This window comes from Ranitomeya imitator, chromosome 1 (assembly GCF_032444005.1).
Source record: "Ranitomeya imitator isolate aRanImi1 chromosome 1, aRanImi1.pri, whole genome shotgun sequence".
NCBI lineage: Eukaryota > Metazoa > Chordata > Amphibia > Anura > Dendrobatidae > Ranitomeya > Ranitomeya imitator.
The window spans coordinates 577862882-577881728 of NC_091282.1; the positions used below are offsets into that span (position 1 = coordinate 577862882).

General features: G+C 45.1%; 1 protein-coding gene across 1 annotated transcript in view; it reads right to left on the minus strand.

The window, feature by feature from the left end:
* Positions 1-18847, minus strand: part of LOC138680117 (serine protease ami-like) — a 151287-nt gene that overhangs the window by 102690 nt on the left and 29750 nt on the right. Inside the window, exon 2 of the mRNA XM_069767851.1 lies at positions 8503-8656. Within this exon, the coding sequence (XP_069623952.1) occupies positions 8503-8656 (154 nt within the window). The remainder of the gene's footprint in view (positions 1-8502; positions 8657-18847) is intronic.

Sequence of the window (18847 nt, forward strand, 5' to 3'; positions counted from 1 at the left end):
GGTTAGGGTGGTTAATAAACTGGGAAAAATCTAGGCTATTCCCAACAACTCGGCAAATTTTTCTGGGGATTATATTAGATTCTATAAGCCAGAGATGTTTCCTCCCGGAAACTAAACAAATAACAGTTAGAAATAAGGTTCAGTCTGTAATAGATAAACCTCTAATTTCTTTGAGAGAAGGCATGTCCCTTCTTGGCTCCTTCACGTCATGTATCCCAGCTGTTCCATAGGCTCAATTCCATTCGAGACGTTTACAGTACGCAATTTTACATGAAGAGGTAAAATCACAAGGTCGTTTAGACGGTAAAATTTCCCTTTCTGGTGAGGTAATCCAATCTCTGAACTGGTGGCTAGAACCAGAACACTTGGTTAGTGGGGTCCCCTGGGTAATTAAACCCTCAAACACAATATATACGGATGCCAGTCCTAGTGGTTGGGGAGCACATTTAGGAGACCACCTAGTCCAAGGACTATGGTCAGTTGCGGAGTCAGACAACTCTTCTAATATAAGAGAGCTTAAAGGTATCTATCATGCTCTATGTGAATTCCTTCCGCAGCTACACGGGACACATACCAGAATTCTGTCAGACAACATGACATCAGTGGCTTATATCAATCATCAAGGAACAAAATCAGGAACTCTCATGTCTATAGCCGAAGACATTCTAACTATAGCCGAAGAACATCTTCTGTCCCTGTCAGCGCTACATGTCAGAGGAGTGGACAACTCAAAAGCGGACTTCCTCAGTCGTCATACCCTCCACCAAGGGGAGTGGGTTCTAAATCATCGAATTTTCAAAATGATAACCGTGAAATGGGGTATACCCGATATAGATCTCTTCGCTACAAGAGACAACAGGCAGTTAAAAAGATTTGCTTCAATGTTCCGGACCGACAATCCTGATATTCTCGATGCCCTTCAGGTTCCATGGACATTTCAGAAAGCATATGCTTTTCCTCCATGGATTCTTCTTCCAACAGTAATCAGGAAGATAAGGGAGGACAGAGCAAATATAATCCTGATTGCCCCATTTTGGCCAAAGAGACCATGGTTTTCCCTGCTCAGAGCCATGTCCATCTCAGATCCATGGATTCTCCCAGAGGATCAGGATCTTCTCTTCCAGGGGCCCTTCAACCACCCTCATGTGAAGGGTCTACGGTTGACAGCCTGGAATTTGAGAGGCAGCTGTTAAAACTAAGAGGCTTCTCTGATAAAGTACCGTATATACTCGAGTATAAGCCGAGATTTTCAGCCCAAATTTTTGGGCTGAAAGTGCCCCCCTCGGCTTATACTCGAGTCACGGTAGCGGTGGGGTCGGCGGGTGAGGGGGTGAGGGCGCTGAGGTATACTTACCTAGTCCCAGCGATCCTCGCGCTGTCCCTGCCGTCCCACGGGCTTCGGCGCTGCAGTTTCTTCCTCTCTTCAGCGGTCACGTGGGACCGCTCATTACAGAAATGAATAAGCGGCTCCACCTCCCATAGGGGCGGAGCCGCTTATTCATTTCTCTAATCAGCGGTGCCGGTGACCGCTGATAGAGAAAGAAGCTGCGGCACCGAAGACAGGAGGGGACAGCGCGAGGATCGCCAGGACTAGGTGAGTATAGCATATTCACCTGTCCTCGTTCCAGCCGCCGGGCGCCGATCCATCTTCCCGGCCGGCGCCTCCATCTTCCCGGCGTCTCTGCTCTCTGACTGTTCAGGCAGAGGGCGCGATGACGCATATAGTGTGCGCGGCGCCCTCTGCCTGATCAGTCAGAGCAGAGACGCCGGGAAGATGGAGGCGCCGGAACGAGACGCCGGGAGCTGCAATCAAGGGAGGTGAGTATGTGGTTTTTTTTCTTTATTGCGGCAGCGGCGGCACAAATTTATGTGGAACATCTATGGGGCACAGTGAACGGTGCAGAGCACCGTATATGGCACAGCAATGGGGCACAATGAACGGTGCAGAGCACCGTATATGGCATAGCTAGGGGGCACAATGAACGGTGCAGAGCACCGTATATGGCATAGCTAGGGGGCACAATGAACGGTGCAGAGCACTATATGGTTCACACCTATGGGGAAATATGAACGGTGCAGAGCACTATATGGCACAGCTATGGGGAAATAATGATCTATTTTTATTTTTGAAATTCACCGGTAAATGCTGCATTTCCACCCTAGGCTTATACTCGAGTCAATAAGTTTTCCCAGTTTTTTGTGGCAAAATTAGGGGGGTCGGCTTATACTCGGGTCGGCTTATACTCGAGTATATACGGTAATTAATACCTTATTGTCAAGTAGAAAAAAATCCACTACATCCATATATGTGAGAGTGTGGAAGAAATTTCTAAGTCTCTATCCATCGGCCTTGTCAAATGAAATTCCCGTCTCTACTATTCTAGAATTTCTTCAGAAAGGACGTGATTTAGGCCTTTCAGTTAGTACTCTAAAAGTACAAGTTTCTGCTCTAGGGGCCTTGTATAGTCACAACATTGCGGGTGATAGGTGGATAGCCAGATTTATTTCAGCCTGCCAGAGATCAGAACCAGTTCAGATTCCCCAGATACCTCCTTGGGATATTAATTTGGTCCTGGAAGCCTTGACAGGTCACCCGTTTGAGCCTCTAGACTCAGCTCACATTAAATGTATTTCCCTCAAGACTGCTCTTCTTGTCGCTCTGGTGTCGGCAAGAAGGGTAAGGGTACCGTCACACTAAGCGAAGCTGCAGCGATACCGACAACGATCCGGATCGCTGCAGCGTCGCTGTTTGGTCGCTGGAGAGCTGTCACACAGACCGCTCTCCAGCGACCAACGATGCCGGTAACCAGGGTAAACATCGGGTTACTAAGCGCAGGGCCGCGCTTAGTAGCCCGATGTTTACCCTGGTTACCATCCTAAAAGTAAAAAAAACAAACGCTTCATACCTACCTTCCGCTGTCTGTCCCCGGCGCTCTGCTTCTCTGTACTGGCTGTGAGCTCTGCTTTCCGGCCGCTGTGCTCACAGTGAGTGCAGGAAAGCACAGCGCCGGAGGACAGACAGCGGAAGGTAAGTAGGAAGCGTTTGTTTTTTTTACTTTTAGGATGGTAACCAGGGTAAACATCGGGTTACTAAGCGCGTCACACACGCCGATTCAGCGATGTCAGCAGGAAGTCCAGCGACGAAATAAAGTGCTGGACTTTCTGCAGCGACCAACGACATCACAGCAGGATTCTGATCGCTGCTGTGTGTCAAACTGAACGATATCGCTAGCCAGGACGCTGCAACGTCACGGATCGCTAGCGATATCGTTTAGTGTGACGGTACCTTAAGTGACATACAGGCACTATCAGTAGATCCTCCCTTTATGTCAATATTTCCAGATAGAATTGCCCTGAAAACAGACCCTTCCTACCTACCTAAAATGTGTACTAAATTTCATAGGTCTCAAGAAATCCTTCTTCCTTCTTTCTATAATAACCCTACAAATCAGGAGGAGGAAAAGTACCATACTTTAGATGTGAGAAGGGCTATAATAGCTTATCTAGACAGGACTAGCGCCTGGAGGAAGAGCAGGGCTCTCTTTGTTTCCTTCCAGGGTCAAAGGAAAGGATCTGGTGTTACAAAAGGCACATTATCCCGTTGGATTCGGGAGGCGATATACCTGGCCTATTCGTCTAAAGGGGAGAATCCACCTGAGGCTGTGAAGGCACATTCCACCCGGGCGATAGCATCATCCTGGGCTGAGCGAGCAGAGGTTCCTATAGAACTCATATGTAAGGCCGCAACCTGGTCTTCTCCTACTACCTTCTATAGTCACTATAGATTAGATCTATCTGCCTCCACTGACTTGTGTTTCGGTAGATCAGTTCTTAATACGATAATCCCCTCCAAATAACTATCTCTGAAAGTCTCTCAGTGGGTGCTGTCGTGGCGATAACACATGCGATAACACATGCAAGAAACACGTCCGTGTCTCGCATGTGAAACCCAAGCTCTGGCGCCAGCACTCCAGAGCGGAGCGTGCGGCTCCATGTGTTGCTATGTGGCCGCACGCTCCGAAGTGCCGGCGCCAGAGCTGGGATTTCACATGCGACACACGGACGTGTTTCTCGCATGTGTGATCCTGGCCTTAGATGTCTCTTCTCAACACTGAATAAATGCAATTATTTTACTCTTTCCTCATTTCCAAGATATCATTATACAAGCTTCATGTATACGTTTGAATATCACTCATTTGCTCTTGTACATACAGCTCTGGCAAAAATTAAGACACCACTGCAAATTTTTCAGTTTATCTTATTTTTCTCTTTATAGGTTTGAGTAAAATGTAAATTGTTATTTTATTTTATAAACTACTGACAGCATGTCTCCGAAGTTCCAAGCAATAAATTTTGTATTTACGGTATTTTCTGAAACAGGACTGCCATCAGGGCATTACAGCCATGACTGGCGTATGGGGCCCGGTGGGCAGAGGGGGCCCACATCGGGCCCCATCTCATCTGCTCACTGGGCCCCCCCTGCAGGCGCTGCGGCACACTATTGACGTGCGGGCCTGTGCCCGCACGTCAATAGTTAACAGCCGCTGCCAACCAGTCTGAGGCTGGCAGCTGACTTGAGCGGCCGCAGTGCGCAGTCGCACTTCGCCAGCGTCTGACGTCATTGTCAGCCGCCGGCGAGTGCGTCCTTCACCTGCATGGAGGAAGTGAGCTTCGCCCGCCGCAGAAGCACGGCCAGGTAAGAACTCTTTTTTTTTTTTGAGAGCGGCGATCCGGGGTAGGGGGCTCGGGGCAGAATGCTGGACACAGGGGCAGAATGCTGAACAAAGGGGCAGAAAGCTGGACACAGGCGCAGAACGCTGGACACAGGGGCAGAAACGCTGGACACAGGGGCAGTATGCTGGACACAGGGGCAGAACGCTGGACACAGGGGCAGAAACGCTGGACACAGGAGCAGTATGCTGGACAGGGGCAGAATGCTGGACACAGGGGCAGAATGCTGGACACAGGGGCAGAATGCTGGACACAGGGGCAGAATGGAGATACGGGGTATGATTGGAGACACGGGGCAGGATGAAAGACATGGGGGCATGACTGGAGACAGATGGGGCAGAATGGAGACACAGGAGGCATGATTGGAGACAAGTGGCAGGATTGCAGACATGGGGGCATGATTGGAGACACTGGGGGCAGAATTGGAGACAGATCGTGCAGGATCATGGGGCAGGATGGATACGATGGAGACAGATGGGGCAGGATGGGGAGATCATATGGGGCAGAATGGATACTCATGAGGACAGGATGGGAGAACATATGGCTGGAGCCAGGAATTGGACACACGGTGGCCAGGATGGGGAATATTATTACCATAGGGACTAATTTGAAGATATTATTAATGCAGTGACGTATTTATTTTATTTTTTGAGGATACTGTTTTAAATGAGGGGGCAGTCCTGTTACTGTGCAGAGTGATACTATGTTGCCTCTTTTTCATCATGTGGTGTAATGTGGAAGTTGGGAAACATTAAGTAATGTGTTCTACAAGCGGAGCTCGAGATAAATGTGCTATTTCCTGCAGAGACGAGTCCTGGCTGGATGAAGTGATGGCGGTCTGTGCTGAATGAAAGATGAATGAGTTCACCTAGAGACGTCACCAGGGGCGGATTGTAAGAGGGTCAATATGGGCGGTAGCCCAGGGCCCAGTGGTGTGGGGGAGCCCTGGGCTACCGCACAGATTGACCCTCTTATAATCCGGCATTTGTGTGCCCCCAACCCGGTGGGCAAAGAGAGGGGGCCCACATGATGTGGAGATCATATGGGGTAGAATGGATACTCATGAGGGCAGGACGCGAGAACATATGGCTGGAGCCAGGAATGAGATAAACGGGGCCAGGGTGGGGAATATTATTACCATAGGGTCTAATTAAGGGATATTATTACTGCAGTGATGTATTTATTTTATTTTTTGAGTATACTGTTTTAAATGGGGGGGTCAGTCCTGTTACTGTGCAGAGTGATACTATATCGCCTTTTTTTCTTCATGTGGTGTAATGTAGAAGTTGGGAAACATTAAGTAATGTGTTCTACAAGCGGAGCTCGAGATAACTGTGCTATTTCCTGCAGAAACGAGTCCTGGCTGGATGAAGTGATGGCGGTCTGTGCTGAATGAAAGATGAATGAGCTCACCTAGAGACGTCACCAGGGGCGGATTGTAAGAGGGTCAATATGGGCGGTAGCCCAGGGCCCAGAGGTGTGGGGGGGCCCTGGGCTACCGCACAGATTGACCCTCTTATAATCCGGCATTTGTGTGCCCCCAACCCGGTGGGCAAAGAGAGGGGGCCCACATGATGTGGAGATCATATGGGGTAGAATGGATACTCATGAGGGCAGGACGCGAGAACATATAGCTGGAGCAAGGAATGAGATAAACGGGGCCAGGGTGGGGAATATTATTACCATAGGGTCTAATTAAGGGATATTATTACTGCAGTGATGTATTTATTTTATTTTTTGAGTATACTGTTTTAAATGGGGGGGGGGCGGTCCTGTTACTGTGAAGAGTGATACTATATCGCCTTTTTTCTTCATGTGGTGTAATGTAGAAGTTGTGAAAAATTAAGTAATGTGTTCTGCAAGCGGAGCTTGTGATAACTGTGTTATTTCCTGCAGAAACGTGTCCTGTGCTGGATGAAAGATAAAGGACTTCACCTAGAGACATCACTGGTGAGTCAGTGTTACCTATACACTGACACTATACACTGTATACTATATACAGAGGTCCTGTGTACAATGTCACCAGTGATCACTGTATTACCTATACATTATATACAGAGCTCCTGTGTATAATACCACCAGTGATCTCTGTATTACCTCTACACAGACACTGCATACTAAGTACAGATCTCCTGTGAATACTGGCACTTATGGTGATAGTATTGTGTTTTGTTTTGTTTTGTTTTATTACTGATCAGTATTGTAGTATTCAGTCACTATGTGGTGGTAATATGTGGTCTGGAAATGGTGTTGTGGTATTTGTCCCTTGTATGTGCTATTTGGTCACCAAGTGGTGGTAATATGTGGTCTTGACATGGTGCGGTGGTATTTGTTCCTTGTATGTGATATTATTCGATCACTGTGGTTGTAATTTGTGGTCTGGTCATGGTGCGGTAGTATTTGTTCCTTGTATGTGATATTATTGGTCAAGATATACCTAAATTGTATTGCAAATTTTAACAAATATTTAATAGGTTACAGTAGAGTAGGGCCCGGCCATTTTTCTGGAATAATCTGGTTCGGGTATATCATGACCCCGTCACATGACCCCCGTCACATGACCCCCGTCACATGACCACGGGGGCCCACAGTGTCTGAACAGCCCGGGGCCCTGGCTACCCTTAATCCACCCCTGGACGTCACTGGTGAGTCAGTGTTACCTATACACTGACACTATACACTGTATACTATATACAGAGCTCCTGTATATAATGTCACCAGTGACCACTGTATTATCTGTACACAGACACTGCATACTAAGTACAGATCTCCTGTGAATACTGGCACTTATGGTGATAGTATGGTGCTTTTTTTATTACTGATCAGAATTGTAGTATTCAGTCACTATGTGGTGGTAATATGTGGTCTGGTCATGGTGCGGTGATAATATGTGGTCTGGTCATGGTGCGGTGGTATTTGTTCCTTGTATGTGATATTATTCGGTCACTGGTGGTAATATGTGGTCTGGACATGGTGTTGTGGTATTTGTTCCTTGTATGTGATATTATTGGTCATTTTAAAAATTGATAAATAAATAAATATTTATTTTTATATAGCGCTAACATATTCCGCAGCGCTTTACAGTTTTGCACACATCATCATAAATAAAAATATACCTAAATTGTATTGCATATTTTAACAAATATTTAATAGGTTACAGTAGAATAGGGCCCGGCCAAAAGTGTCTACCGTGTTATGGTGGCGGCTTAAAAAATCTTTTGGCCAAAACAAAAGCTGCCGGCTATATGTGTGATGGGAACTGTTAATGTGTGATAGGTGAGAAGTGGAGTGGATAGGTGGGACTGTGGACAGTTTGAGGGGTGGAGCGTGGAGGTGGGGCTGGGGTGGAGCCTGAGCGGAGTCTCAAGGGGGCCCTGAAAATTTTGCCAGTATGGGGCCCCGAAATTTCTAGTGGCAGCCCTGTTCTGAAAATGAGAAATTTTCAGAACTCAGGAAGAGTTCAGAAATCAATATTTTGAATAATAACCATGATTTTTAATCACAGCTTTCAAGCGTCTTGGCATGCTTTCCACCTGTTTTTCACACTGCTTTTGGGTGACCTTATGCACACCTTGTCCATAAATTTAAGCAGTTCTTCTTTGTTTGATGGCTTGTAACTATCTTCCTTCCTGATTACATTCCAGAGATTTTCAATGGTGAAATCTACTAATGTGCCACAAAAAGGGACATCGACCCATGGACCAGAAGTTCCTCACCCCTGCTTTAAATTTATGAAAAACATGATTAAGAATTGAATTAGTAAAGTTATACCTTTCTGGCTTACAATGTGCAGCACTCAGCACCCACTCATCTGATATTAGCAGTCCACCGCATGAGTGTTTTCCTTCCACTTGCAATGAAACCATAAAAGGTTTAAACTGTTGGGACTCACTTCCACCCAGGATTCGACCACGTGGGTAGCTCTCTAAGTGGAGAAAAAACAATTTATATACAGTATATACACAGTTCAGTGCAGTAGTATAGTACAGTATATAATCTATCTATCTATAGTCCTTTAGCATACACTCCAAAAGATTTATCAGAAAACCTGCAGTTTCCCATTAACCTCTTTACCCCCAAGGGTGGTTTGCACGTTAATGACCAGACCAATTTTTGCAATTCTGACCACTGTTCCTTTATGAGGTTATAATTCTGGAACGCTTCAACAGATCCCGGTGATTCTGACATTGTTTTCTCGTGACATATTGTATTTCATGATAGTGGTAAAATTTCTTTGATATTACCTGCATTTATATGTGAAAAAAACGGAAATTTGGTGAAAATTTCGAAAAGTTTGCAATTTTCCAACTTTGAATTTTTATGCAATTAAATCACAGAGATATGTCACACAAGATACATTTCCCACATGTCTACTTTACATCAGCACAATTTTGGAACGAAAAAGTTTTTTGTTAGGGAGTTATAAGGGTTAAAAGTTAACCAGCAATTTCTCATTTTTACAACACCATTTTTTTTTAGGGACCACATCTCATTTGAAGTCATTTTGAGGGGTCTATATGATAGAAAATAACCAAGTGTGGCACCATTCTAAAAACTGCACCCCTCAAGGTGCTCAAAACCACAGGTGTTTCGCAGGAATTTTTGGAATGTAAAAATGAAAATGAACATTTTACTTTTTTTCACAAAAAATTTACTTCAGCTCCAATTTGTTTCATTTTACCAAGGGTAACAGGAGAAAATGGACCATAAAATTTGTTGTACAATTTGTCCTGAGTACGCCGATACCCCATATGTGGGGGTAAACCACTGTTTGGGCGCATGGGAGAGCTCGGAAGAGAAGGAGCGCCGTTTGACTTTTCAATGCAAAATTGACTGAAATTGAGATGGGACGCCATGTTGTGTTTGGAGAGCCACTGATGTGCCTAAACATTGAAACCCCCCACATGTGACACCATTTTGGAAAGTAGACCCCCTAAGGAACTCATCTAGATGTGTTGTGAGAGCTTTGAACCACCAAGTGCTTCACAGAAGTTTATAATGCAGAGCCGTAAAAATAACAAATCATATTTTTTCATACAAATTATCTTTTCGCCCCAAATTTTTTATTTTTCCAAGGGTAAGAGAAGAAATTCGACCCCAAAAGTTGTTGTGCAATTTGTCCTGAGTACGCTGATACCCCATATGTGGGGGTAAATCACTGTTTGGGCACATGGCAGAGCTCGGAAGGGAAGGAGCGCCATTTGACTTTTCAATGCAAAATTGAGTGGAATTGAGATGGGACGCCATGTTGCGTTTGGAGAGCCACTGACGTGCCTAAACATTGAAACCCCTGTTGTGAATTCTGTGGCAGAGCTCCCTCCTGTGGTCACAAGTGGTACTTCGGCTGATTCTCTCTATGAGCTTCCGTTGGTGGAGGAGAGTGGTACTGCGGCTTCTGAGTTTCCTTCCTCAGGTGATGTGGGGAAGTCGTTAGGTGCTGCTCTATTTAACTCCACCTAGTGCTTTGATCCTGGCCTCCAGTCAATGTTCTAGTATAGGACTTGCTTCCTCCTGGATCGTTCCTGTGGCCTGCTGCTCTGCATAGCTAAGTTCCGCTTTTGTTATTTTGTTTGCTGTTTTTTTCTGTCCAGCTTGCTTATTTGGTTTTTCTTGCTTGCTGGAAGCTCTGGGACGCAGAGGGTGTACCTCCGTGCCGTTAGTCGGTACGGAGGGTCTTTTTGCCCCCTTTGCGTGGTTGTTTGTAGGGTTTTGTGTTGACCGCAAAGTTACCTTTCCTATCCTCGCTCTGTTCAGAAAGTCGGGCCTCACTTTGCTAAATCTATTTCATCTCTACGTTTGTCTTTTCATCTTAACTCACAGTCATTATATGTGGGGGCTGCCTTTTCCTTTGGGGTATTTCTCTGAGGCAAGGTAGGCTTATTTTCTATCTTCAGGCTAGCTAGTTTCTCAGGCTGTGCCGAGTTGCATAGGGAGCGTTAGGCGCAATCCACGGCTGCCTCTAGTGTGGTTGGAGATGATTAGGGATTGCGGTCAGCAGAGTTCCCACGTCTCAGAGCTCGTTCTATGTTTTTGGGTTATTGTCAGTCACTGTATGTGCTCTGACTTCTATGTCCATTGTGGTACTGAATTACCTTATCATAACAGTACTGGAGGCCCAAAGTACTAATGATTCTCAATAGAGGGAAAAAAGAAGTTCTGAGACCATTTTTTTTCTCTGCACTGTGTTTTGCCTTTTTTTTCCCCTAGACATTTGGGTGGTTCAGGACACAGGTATAGCGATGGACATTAAAGGTCTGTCTTCATGTGTGGATCAGCTCACGGCAAGAGTACAAAATATTCAAGACTTTGTGGTTCAGAATTCTATGTTAGAACCAAGAATTCCTATTCCTGATTTGTTTTTTGGAGATAGAACTAAATTTCTGAGTTTCAAAAATAATTGTAAATTATTTCTGGCTTTGAAACCTCAGTTCAACAAGTTAGGATCATTATTTCTTTTTTACGTGGCGACCCTCAGGACTGGGCATTTTCTCTTGCGCCAGGAGATCCTGCATTAAGTAATATTGATGCGTTTTTCCTGGCGCTCGGATTGCTGTACGATGAACCTAATTCAGTGGATCAGGCAGAGAAAAATTTGCTGGCTCTGTGTCAGGGTCAGGATGAGATAGAGGTATATTGTCAGAAATTTAGAAAGTGGTCCGTACTCACTCAATGGAATGAAGGTGCGCTCGCAGCTATTTTCAGAAAGGGTATCTCTGAAGCCCTTAAGGATGTCATGGTGGGATTTCCTATGCCTGCTGGTCCGAATGAGTCTATGTCTTTGGCCATTCAGATCGGTCGACGCTTGCGTGAGCGTAAATCTGTGCACCATTTGGCGGTATTATCTGAGCATAAACCTGAGCCTATGCAGTGCGATAGGACTTTGACCAGAGTTGAACGGCAAGAACACAGACGTCAGAATGGGCTGTGTTTCTACTGTGGTGATTCCACTCATGCTATCTCTGATTGTCCTAAGCGCACTAAGCGGTTCGCTAGGTCTGCCACCATTGGTACGGTACAGTCAAAATTTCTTTTGTCCATTACCTTGATCTGCTCTTTGTCATCTTATTCTGTCATGGCATTTGTGGATTCAGGCGCTGCCCTGAATTTGATGGACTTGGAGTATGCTAGGCGTTGTGGGTTTTTCTTGGAGCCCTTGCAGTGTCCTATTCCATTGAGAGGAATTGATGCTACGCCTTTGGCCAAGAATAAGCCTCAGTACTGGACCCAGCTGACCATGTGCATGGCTCCTGCACATCAGGAGGTTATTCGCTTTCTGGTGTTGCATAATCTGCATGATGTGGTCGTGTTGGGGTTGCCATGGCTACAAGTCCATAATCCAGTGTTAGATTGGAAATCCATGGCTGTGTCCAGCTGGGGTTGTCAGGGGGTACATGGTGATGTCCCATTTCTGTCTATTTCGTCATCCACCCCTTCTGAGGTCCCAGAGTTCTTGTCTGATTACCGGGATGTATTTGATGAGCCCAAGTCCGATACCCTACATCCGCATAAGGATTGTGATTGTGCTATCGATTTGATTCCTGGTAGTAAATTCCCAAAAGGTCGACTGTTTAATTTATCTGTGCCTGAGCATGCCGCTATGCGGAGTTACGTGAAGGAGTCCTTGGAGAAGGGGCATATTCACCCGTCATCGTCGCCATTAGGAGCGGGGTTCTTTTTTGTGGCCAAGAAGGATGGTTCGCTGAGACCTTGTATAGATTACCGCCTTCTAAATAAGATCACGGTTAAATTTCAGTACCCCTTGCCGCTGTTATCTGATTTGTTTGCTCGGATTAAGGGGGCTAGTTGGTTCACCAAGATAGATCTTCGTGGTGCGTATAATCTTGTGCGTATTAAGCGAGGCGATGAATGGAAAACTGCATTTAATACGCCCGAGGGCCATTTTGAGTACCTAGTGATGCCATTCGGACTTGCCAATGCTCCATCAGTGTTTCAGTCCTTTATGCATGACATCTTCCAAGAGTACCTGGATAAATTCCTGATTGTATACTTGGATGATATTTTGATCTTCTCGGATGATTGGGAGTCACATGTGAAGCAGGTCAGAACGGTGTTTCAGGTCCTGCGTCCTAATTCTTTGTTTGTGAAGGGATCAAAGTGTCTCTTTGGTGTTCAGAAGGTTTCATTTTTGGGGTTCATTTTTTCCCCTTCTACTATCGAGATGGACCCTGTTAAGGTCCAAGCCATCCATGATTGGACTCAGCCGACATCTTTGAAAAGTCTGCAAAAGTTCCTGGGCTTTGCTAATTTTGCTAATTTTTATCGTCGCTTCATCTGCAATTTTTCTAGTATTGCTAAACCATTGACCGATTTGACCAAGAAAGGTGCTGATGTGGTCAATTGGTCTTCTGCTGCTGTGGAAGCTTTTCAAGAGTTGAAGCGTCGTTTTTCTTCTGCCCCTGTGTTGTGTCAACCAGATGTTTCGCTTCCATTCCAGGTCGAGGTTGATGCTTCTGAGATTGGAGCGGGGGCTGTTTTGTCGCAGAGAAGTTCTGATTGCTCGGTGATGAAACCATGCGCCTTCTTTTCCAGGAAGTTTTCGCCTGCTGAGCGACATTATGATGTTGGCAATCGAGAGTTGCTGGCCATGAAGTGGGCATTCGAGGAGTGGCGTCATTGGCTTGAAGGAGCTAAGCATCGCGTGGTGGTCTTGACTGATCATAAGAACTTGACTTATCTCGAGTCTGCCAAGCGGTTGAATCCTAGACAGGCTCGTTGGTCGCTGTTTTTTGCCCGTTTTGACTTTGTGGTTTCGTACCTTCCGGGCTCTAAAAATGTGAAGGCGGATGCCCTGTCTAGGAGTTTTGTGCCCGACTCTCCGGGTTTATCTGAGCCGGCGGGTATTCTCAAAGAGGGAGTAATTGTGTCTGCCATCTCCCCTGATTTGCGGCGGGTGCTGCAGAAATTTCAGGCTAATAAACCTGATCGTTGCCCAGCGGAGAAACTGTTTGTCCCTGATAGATGGTCAAATAAAGTTATCTCTGAGGTTCATTGTTCGGTGTTGGCTGGTCATCCTGGAATCTTTGGTACCAGAGAGTTAGTGGCTAGATCCTTTTGGTGGCCATCTCTGTCGCGGGATGTTCTTTTGTGCAGTCCTGTGGGATTTGTGCTCGGGCTAAGCCCTGCTGTTCTCGTGCCAGTGGGTTGCTTTTGCCCTTGCCGGTCCCGAAGAGGCCTTGGACACATATCTCTATGGATTTTATTTCAGATCTTCCCGTCTCTCAAAAAATGTCAGTCATTTGGGTGGTTTGTGATCGCTTCTCTAAGATGGTCCATTTGGTGCCCTTGTCTAAATTACCTTCCTCCTCTGATTTGGTGCCATTGTTCTTCTAGCATGTGGTTCGTTTACATGGCATTCCAGAAAATATCGTTTCTGACAGAGGTTCCCAGTTTGTTTCGAGGTTTTGGCGAGCCTTTTGTGCTAGGATGGGCATTGACTTGTCTTTTTCCTCGGCTTTCCATCCTCAGACTAATGGCCAGACCGAACGAACCAATCAGACCTTGGAAACATATCTGAGATGCTTTGTTTCTGCTGATCAGGATGACTGGGTGTCCTTTTTGCCTTTGGCTGAGTTCGCCCTTAATAATCGGGACAGCTCGGCTACCTTGGTTTCGCCGTTTTTCTGCAACTCTGGGTTCCATCCTCGTTTCTCTTCAGGGCAGGTTGAGTCTTCGGACTGTCCTGGTGTGGATACTGTGGTGGACAGGTTGCAGCAGATTTGGACTCATGTGGTGGACAATTTGACCTTGTCCCAGGAGAAGGCTCAACGTTTCGCTAATCGCAGACGCTGTGTGGGTCCCCGACTTCATGTTGGGGATTTGGTTTGGTTGTCTTCTCGTCATATTCCTATGAAGGTTTCCTCTCCTAAGTTTAAACCACGTTTCATTGGTCCGTATAGGATTTCTGAGGTTCTTAATCCTGTGTCTGTTCGTTTGACCCTTCCAGATTCTTTTTCCATCCATAACGTATTCCATAGGTCATTGTTGCGGAGATACGTGGCACCTATGGTTCCATCTGTTGATCCTCCTGCTCCGGTTTTGGTGGAGGGGGAGTTGGAGTATATTGTGGAGAAGATTTTGGATTTTCGTGTTTCAAGACGGAAACTCCAGTATCTGGTTAAGTGGAAGGGTTATGCTCAGGAAGATAATTCCTGGGTCTTTGCCTCTGATGTCCATGCTCCCGATCTTGTTCGTGCCTTTTATATGGCTCATCCTGGTCGTCCTGGGGGCTCTGGTGAGGGTTCGGTGACCCCTCCTCAAGGGGGGGGTACTGTTGTGAATTCTGTGGCAGAGCTCCCTCCTGTGGTCACAAGTGGTACTTCGGCTGATTCTCTCTATGAGCTTCCGTTGGTGGAGGAGAGTGGTACTGCGGCTTCTGAGTTTCCTTCCTCAGGTGATGTGGGGAAGTCGTTAGGTGCTGCTCTATTTAACTCCACCTAGTGCTTTGATCCTGGCCTCCAGTCAATGTTCTAGTATAGGACTTGCTTCCTCCTGGATCGTTCCTGTGGCCTGCTGCTCTGCATAGCTAAGTTCCGCTTTTGTTATTTTGTTTGCTGTTTTTTTCTGTCCAGCTTGCTTATTTGGTTTTTCTTGCTTGCTGGAAGCTCTGGGACGCAGAGGGTGTACCTCCGTGCCGTTAGTCGGTACGGAGGGTCTTTTTGCCCCCTTTGCGTGGTTGTTTGTAGGGTTTTGTGTTGACCGCAAAGTTACCTTTCCTATCCTCGCTCTGTTCAGAAAGTCGGGCCTCACTTTGCTAAATCTATTTCATCTCTACGTTTGTCTTTTCATCTTAACTCACAGTCATTATATGTGGGGGCTGCCTTTTCCTTTATGGTATTTCTCTGAGGCAAGGTAGGCTTATTTTCTATCTTCAGGCTAGCTAGTTTCTCAGGCTGTGCCGAGTTGCATAGGGAGCGTTAGGCTCAATCCACGGCTGCCTCTAGTGTGGTTGGAGAGGATTAGGGATTGCGGTCAGCAGAGTTCCCACGTCTCAGAGCTCGTTCTATGTTTTTGGGTTATTGTCAGTCACTGTATGTGCTCTGACTTCTATGTCCATTGTGGTACTGAATTACCTTATCATAACAAACCCCCCAAAGTGACACCATTTTGGAAAGTAGACCCCCTAAGGAACTCATCTAGATGTGTTGTGAGAGCTTTGAACCCACAAGTGTTTCACTACAGTTTATAACGCAGAGCCGTGAAAATAAAAAATCTTTTTTTTCCACAACAATTATTTTTTAGCCAGCAGTTTTGTATTTTTCCAAGGGTATCAGTTGAAATTGGACCCTAAAAGTTGTTGTCCAATTTGTCCTGAGTACGCGGATACCCCATATGTTGGGGTAACCCCCTGTTTGGGCGCACGGGAGAGATCGGAAAGGAAGCACTGTTTTACTTTTTCAACGCAGAATTGGCTGGAATTGAGATCGGACGCCATGTCGCGTTTGGAGAGCCCTGATGTGCCTAAACAGTGGAAACCCCCAATTCTAACTGAAACCCTAATCCAAGCACACCCCTAACGCTAATCCCAATGGTAACCCTAACCACACCCCTAACCCTGACACACCCCTAACCCTAATCCCAACCCTTTTCCCAACCGTAAATGTAATCCAAACCCTAACCCTAACTTTAGCCCCAACCCTAACCCTAGCCCCAACCCTAACTGTAGCCTTAACCCTAGCCCCAACCATAGCCCTAGCCATAACCCTAGCCCTAACCCTAAACCTAACCCTAGCCCTAATCTTAGTCCTAGCCCTAACCCTAATGGGAAAATGGAAATAAATACATTTTTTAAATTTTTTAACTTTTCGCTAACTAAGGGGGTGATGAAGGGGGGTTTGATTTACTTTTATAGCGGGTTTTTTAGCGGATTTTTATGATTGGCAGCCGTCACACACTGAAAGATGCTTTTTATTGCAAAAAATTTTTTTTGCATTACATTCTAAGAGCTATAATTTTTCCATATTTGGGTCCACAGAGTCATGTGAGGTCTTGTTTTTTGATGGACGAGTTGACATTTTTATTGGTAACATTTTCGGGCACGTGACATTTTTTTGATTGCTTTGTCTTCCGATTTTTGTGAGGCAGAATGACCAAAAACCAGCTATGCATGAATTTCTTTTGGGGGAGGCGTTTACACCGTTCCGCGTTTGGTAAAATGGATGAAGCATTTTTATTCTTCGGTTCAGTACAATTACAGCGATACCTCATTTATATCATTTTTTTATGTTTTGGCGCTTTTATACGATAAAAACAATTTTATAGAAAAATAATTATTTTTGCATCGCTTTATTCTGAGGACTATAACTTTTTTATTTTTTCTTTGATGACACTGTATGGTGGCTTGTTTTTTGCGGGACAAGATGATGTTTTCAGCGGTACCATGGTTATTTATATCAGTCTTTTTGAAGGCGTGTTATTCCACTTTTTGTTTAGTGGTATGATAATAAAGTGTTGTTTTTTTCCTCGTTTTTTTATTTATTTATTTTTTACGGTGTTCACTGAAGGGGTTAACCAGTGGGACAGTTTTATACGTGGGGTCGTTATGGACGCGGCTACACTAAATATATGTATTTTCATTGTTTTGTTTTGTTTTTTAATTTAGATAAAGAAATGTATTTATAGGAATAATATATATATATATATATATAGCAGATTATAACATGCACCATTTTATTTCAAAATAATTTTTTCCTACTTTCCTCCCAAAAATTTGGGGTGTAGTTTATAAACCGGTGCATTTTATAATCCGCAAAATATGGTAATTTTCCTAACAAACTCATTCAGCATATTGTTGCAACAATAGGTACATCCCAATGAAAATCTTGGGCGCAAATCTTAGAATACAAAATTCTAATCAACAAGAATTGAATCACAGGTAAGTCTAATTATTCATTACAACAGATAGTTGACCATAAAATTGTGTTACTTAGGCCTCTTTCACACTTACGGGTCCCTCGCTATGCATCGGGCCGACATACCGACGCACTTTGTGACATTTGTGCACAACGTGGGCAGCTGATGAAGTTTTTCAGCGCATCCACTGCCCATTCTGAAGTCCGGGGAGGAGGGGGCGGAGTTTCGTTCACACATGCACGGTAGAAAATGGCGGACGCGACGGACAAAAAACGTTCACTTGAACGTTTTTTCGTGCCGACGGTCTGCCAAAACACGATGGATCCATTGCACGATGGACACGACATCGCGATCCGTCGCTAATACAAGTCTATGGTAAAAAAACATCCTGCGAGTACATTTGCAGGATCCATTTTTTCCCAAAATGACGGATTGCTAAAAACGTAAGTATGAAAGTAACTGTTTCAAAGTGGTTTATGATCCATGTAGACCTGGACTTTTGTTTATCTGTTCACTACATTTATTGTGTCCTGCTGTCTCAACTGAGTTAGATTGATTGCTAACGAGAGGCAAACCAAAAAAAAAAAAAAATGAGATCTAAGAGCTAGTCTTCTATAAATGTAGACATACTTTGGGGAAGCATTCGTGCAGGGGTGCATTCGTGCACTATTATTCGTGTACTTTCATTCAGAGTACTTTATTCTAAGTACTCGCAGTTATACCATGGCAGTTAGACAGGGCAGGAGACAGGTAAGACAATCTATATCTATTCCCTGTTCATTTGGCACAGAACAAATACTCACCATATTTATTTGTATATTCTATATCCTGGCTGCCGCATTCACTCACATTCACCGCCCTTGCATTAACTCTTTTCACTCCATCCATATCGACCCCTCTGTCCATCCCTCTCCTATGTATAGCACTCATGCTCTGTTCACATTGCTTAACAGCGCAGATCCATTCAGTCCCACCATCCAACACAAGAGACGCTCTCACAAATCACTTAACCATCTGCTTACTCTTTCTATCCTCCTTCTCCTAGTCGCTAGTGACATCTCTCCCATCCCCAGCCCTCCCATGTTATAGCCAGTCAAACCTCCCAACTGCTACACTCAGAAACCCCTCTAACCTTATTAATATTCCATGCATGTCTTCTGTCTTTTTCAATTGTGCCCTTTGGAATTCTCGCTCTGTGTGTAATAAACTATCCTTCATCCATTACTTCTTCCTTTCTAATTCTCTT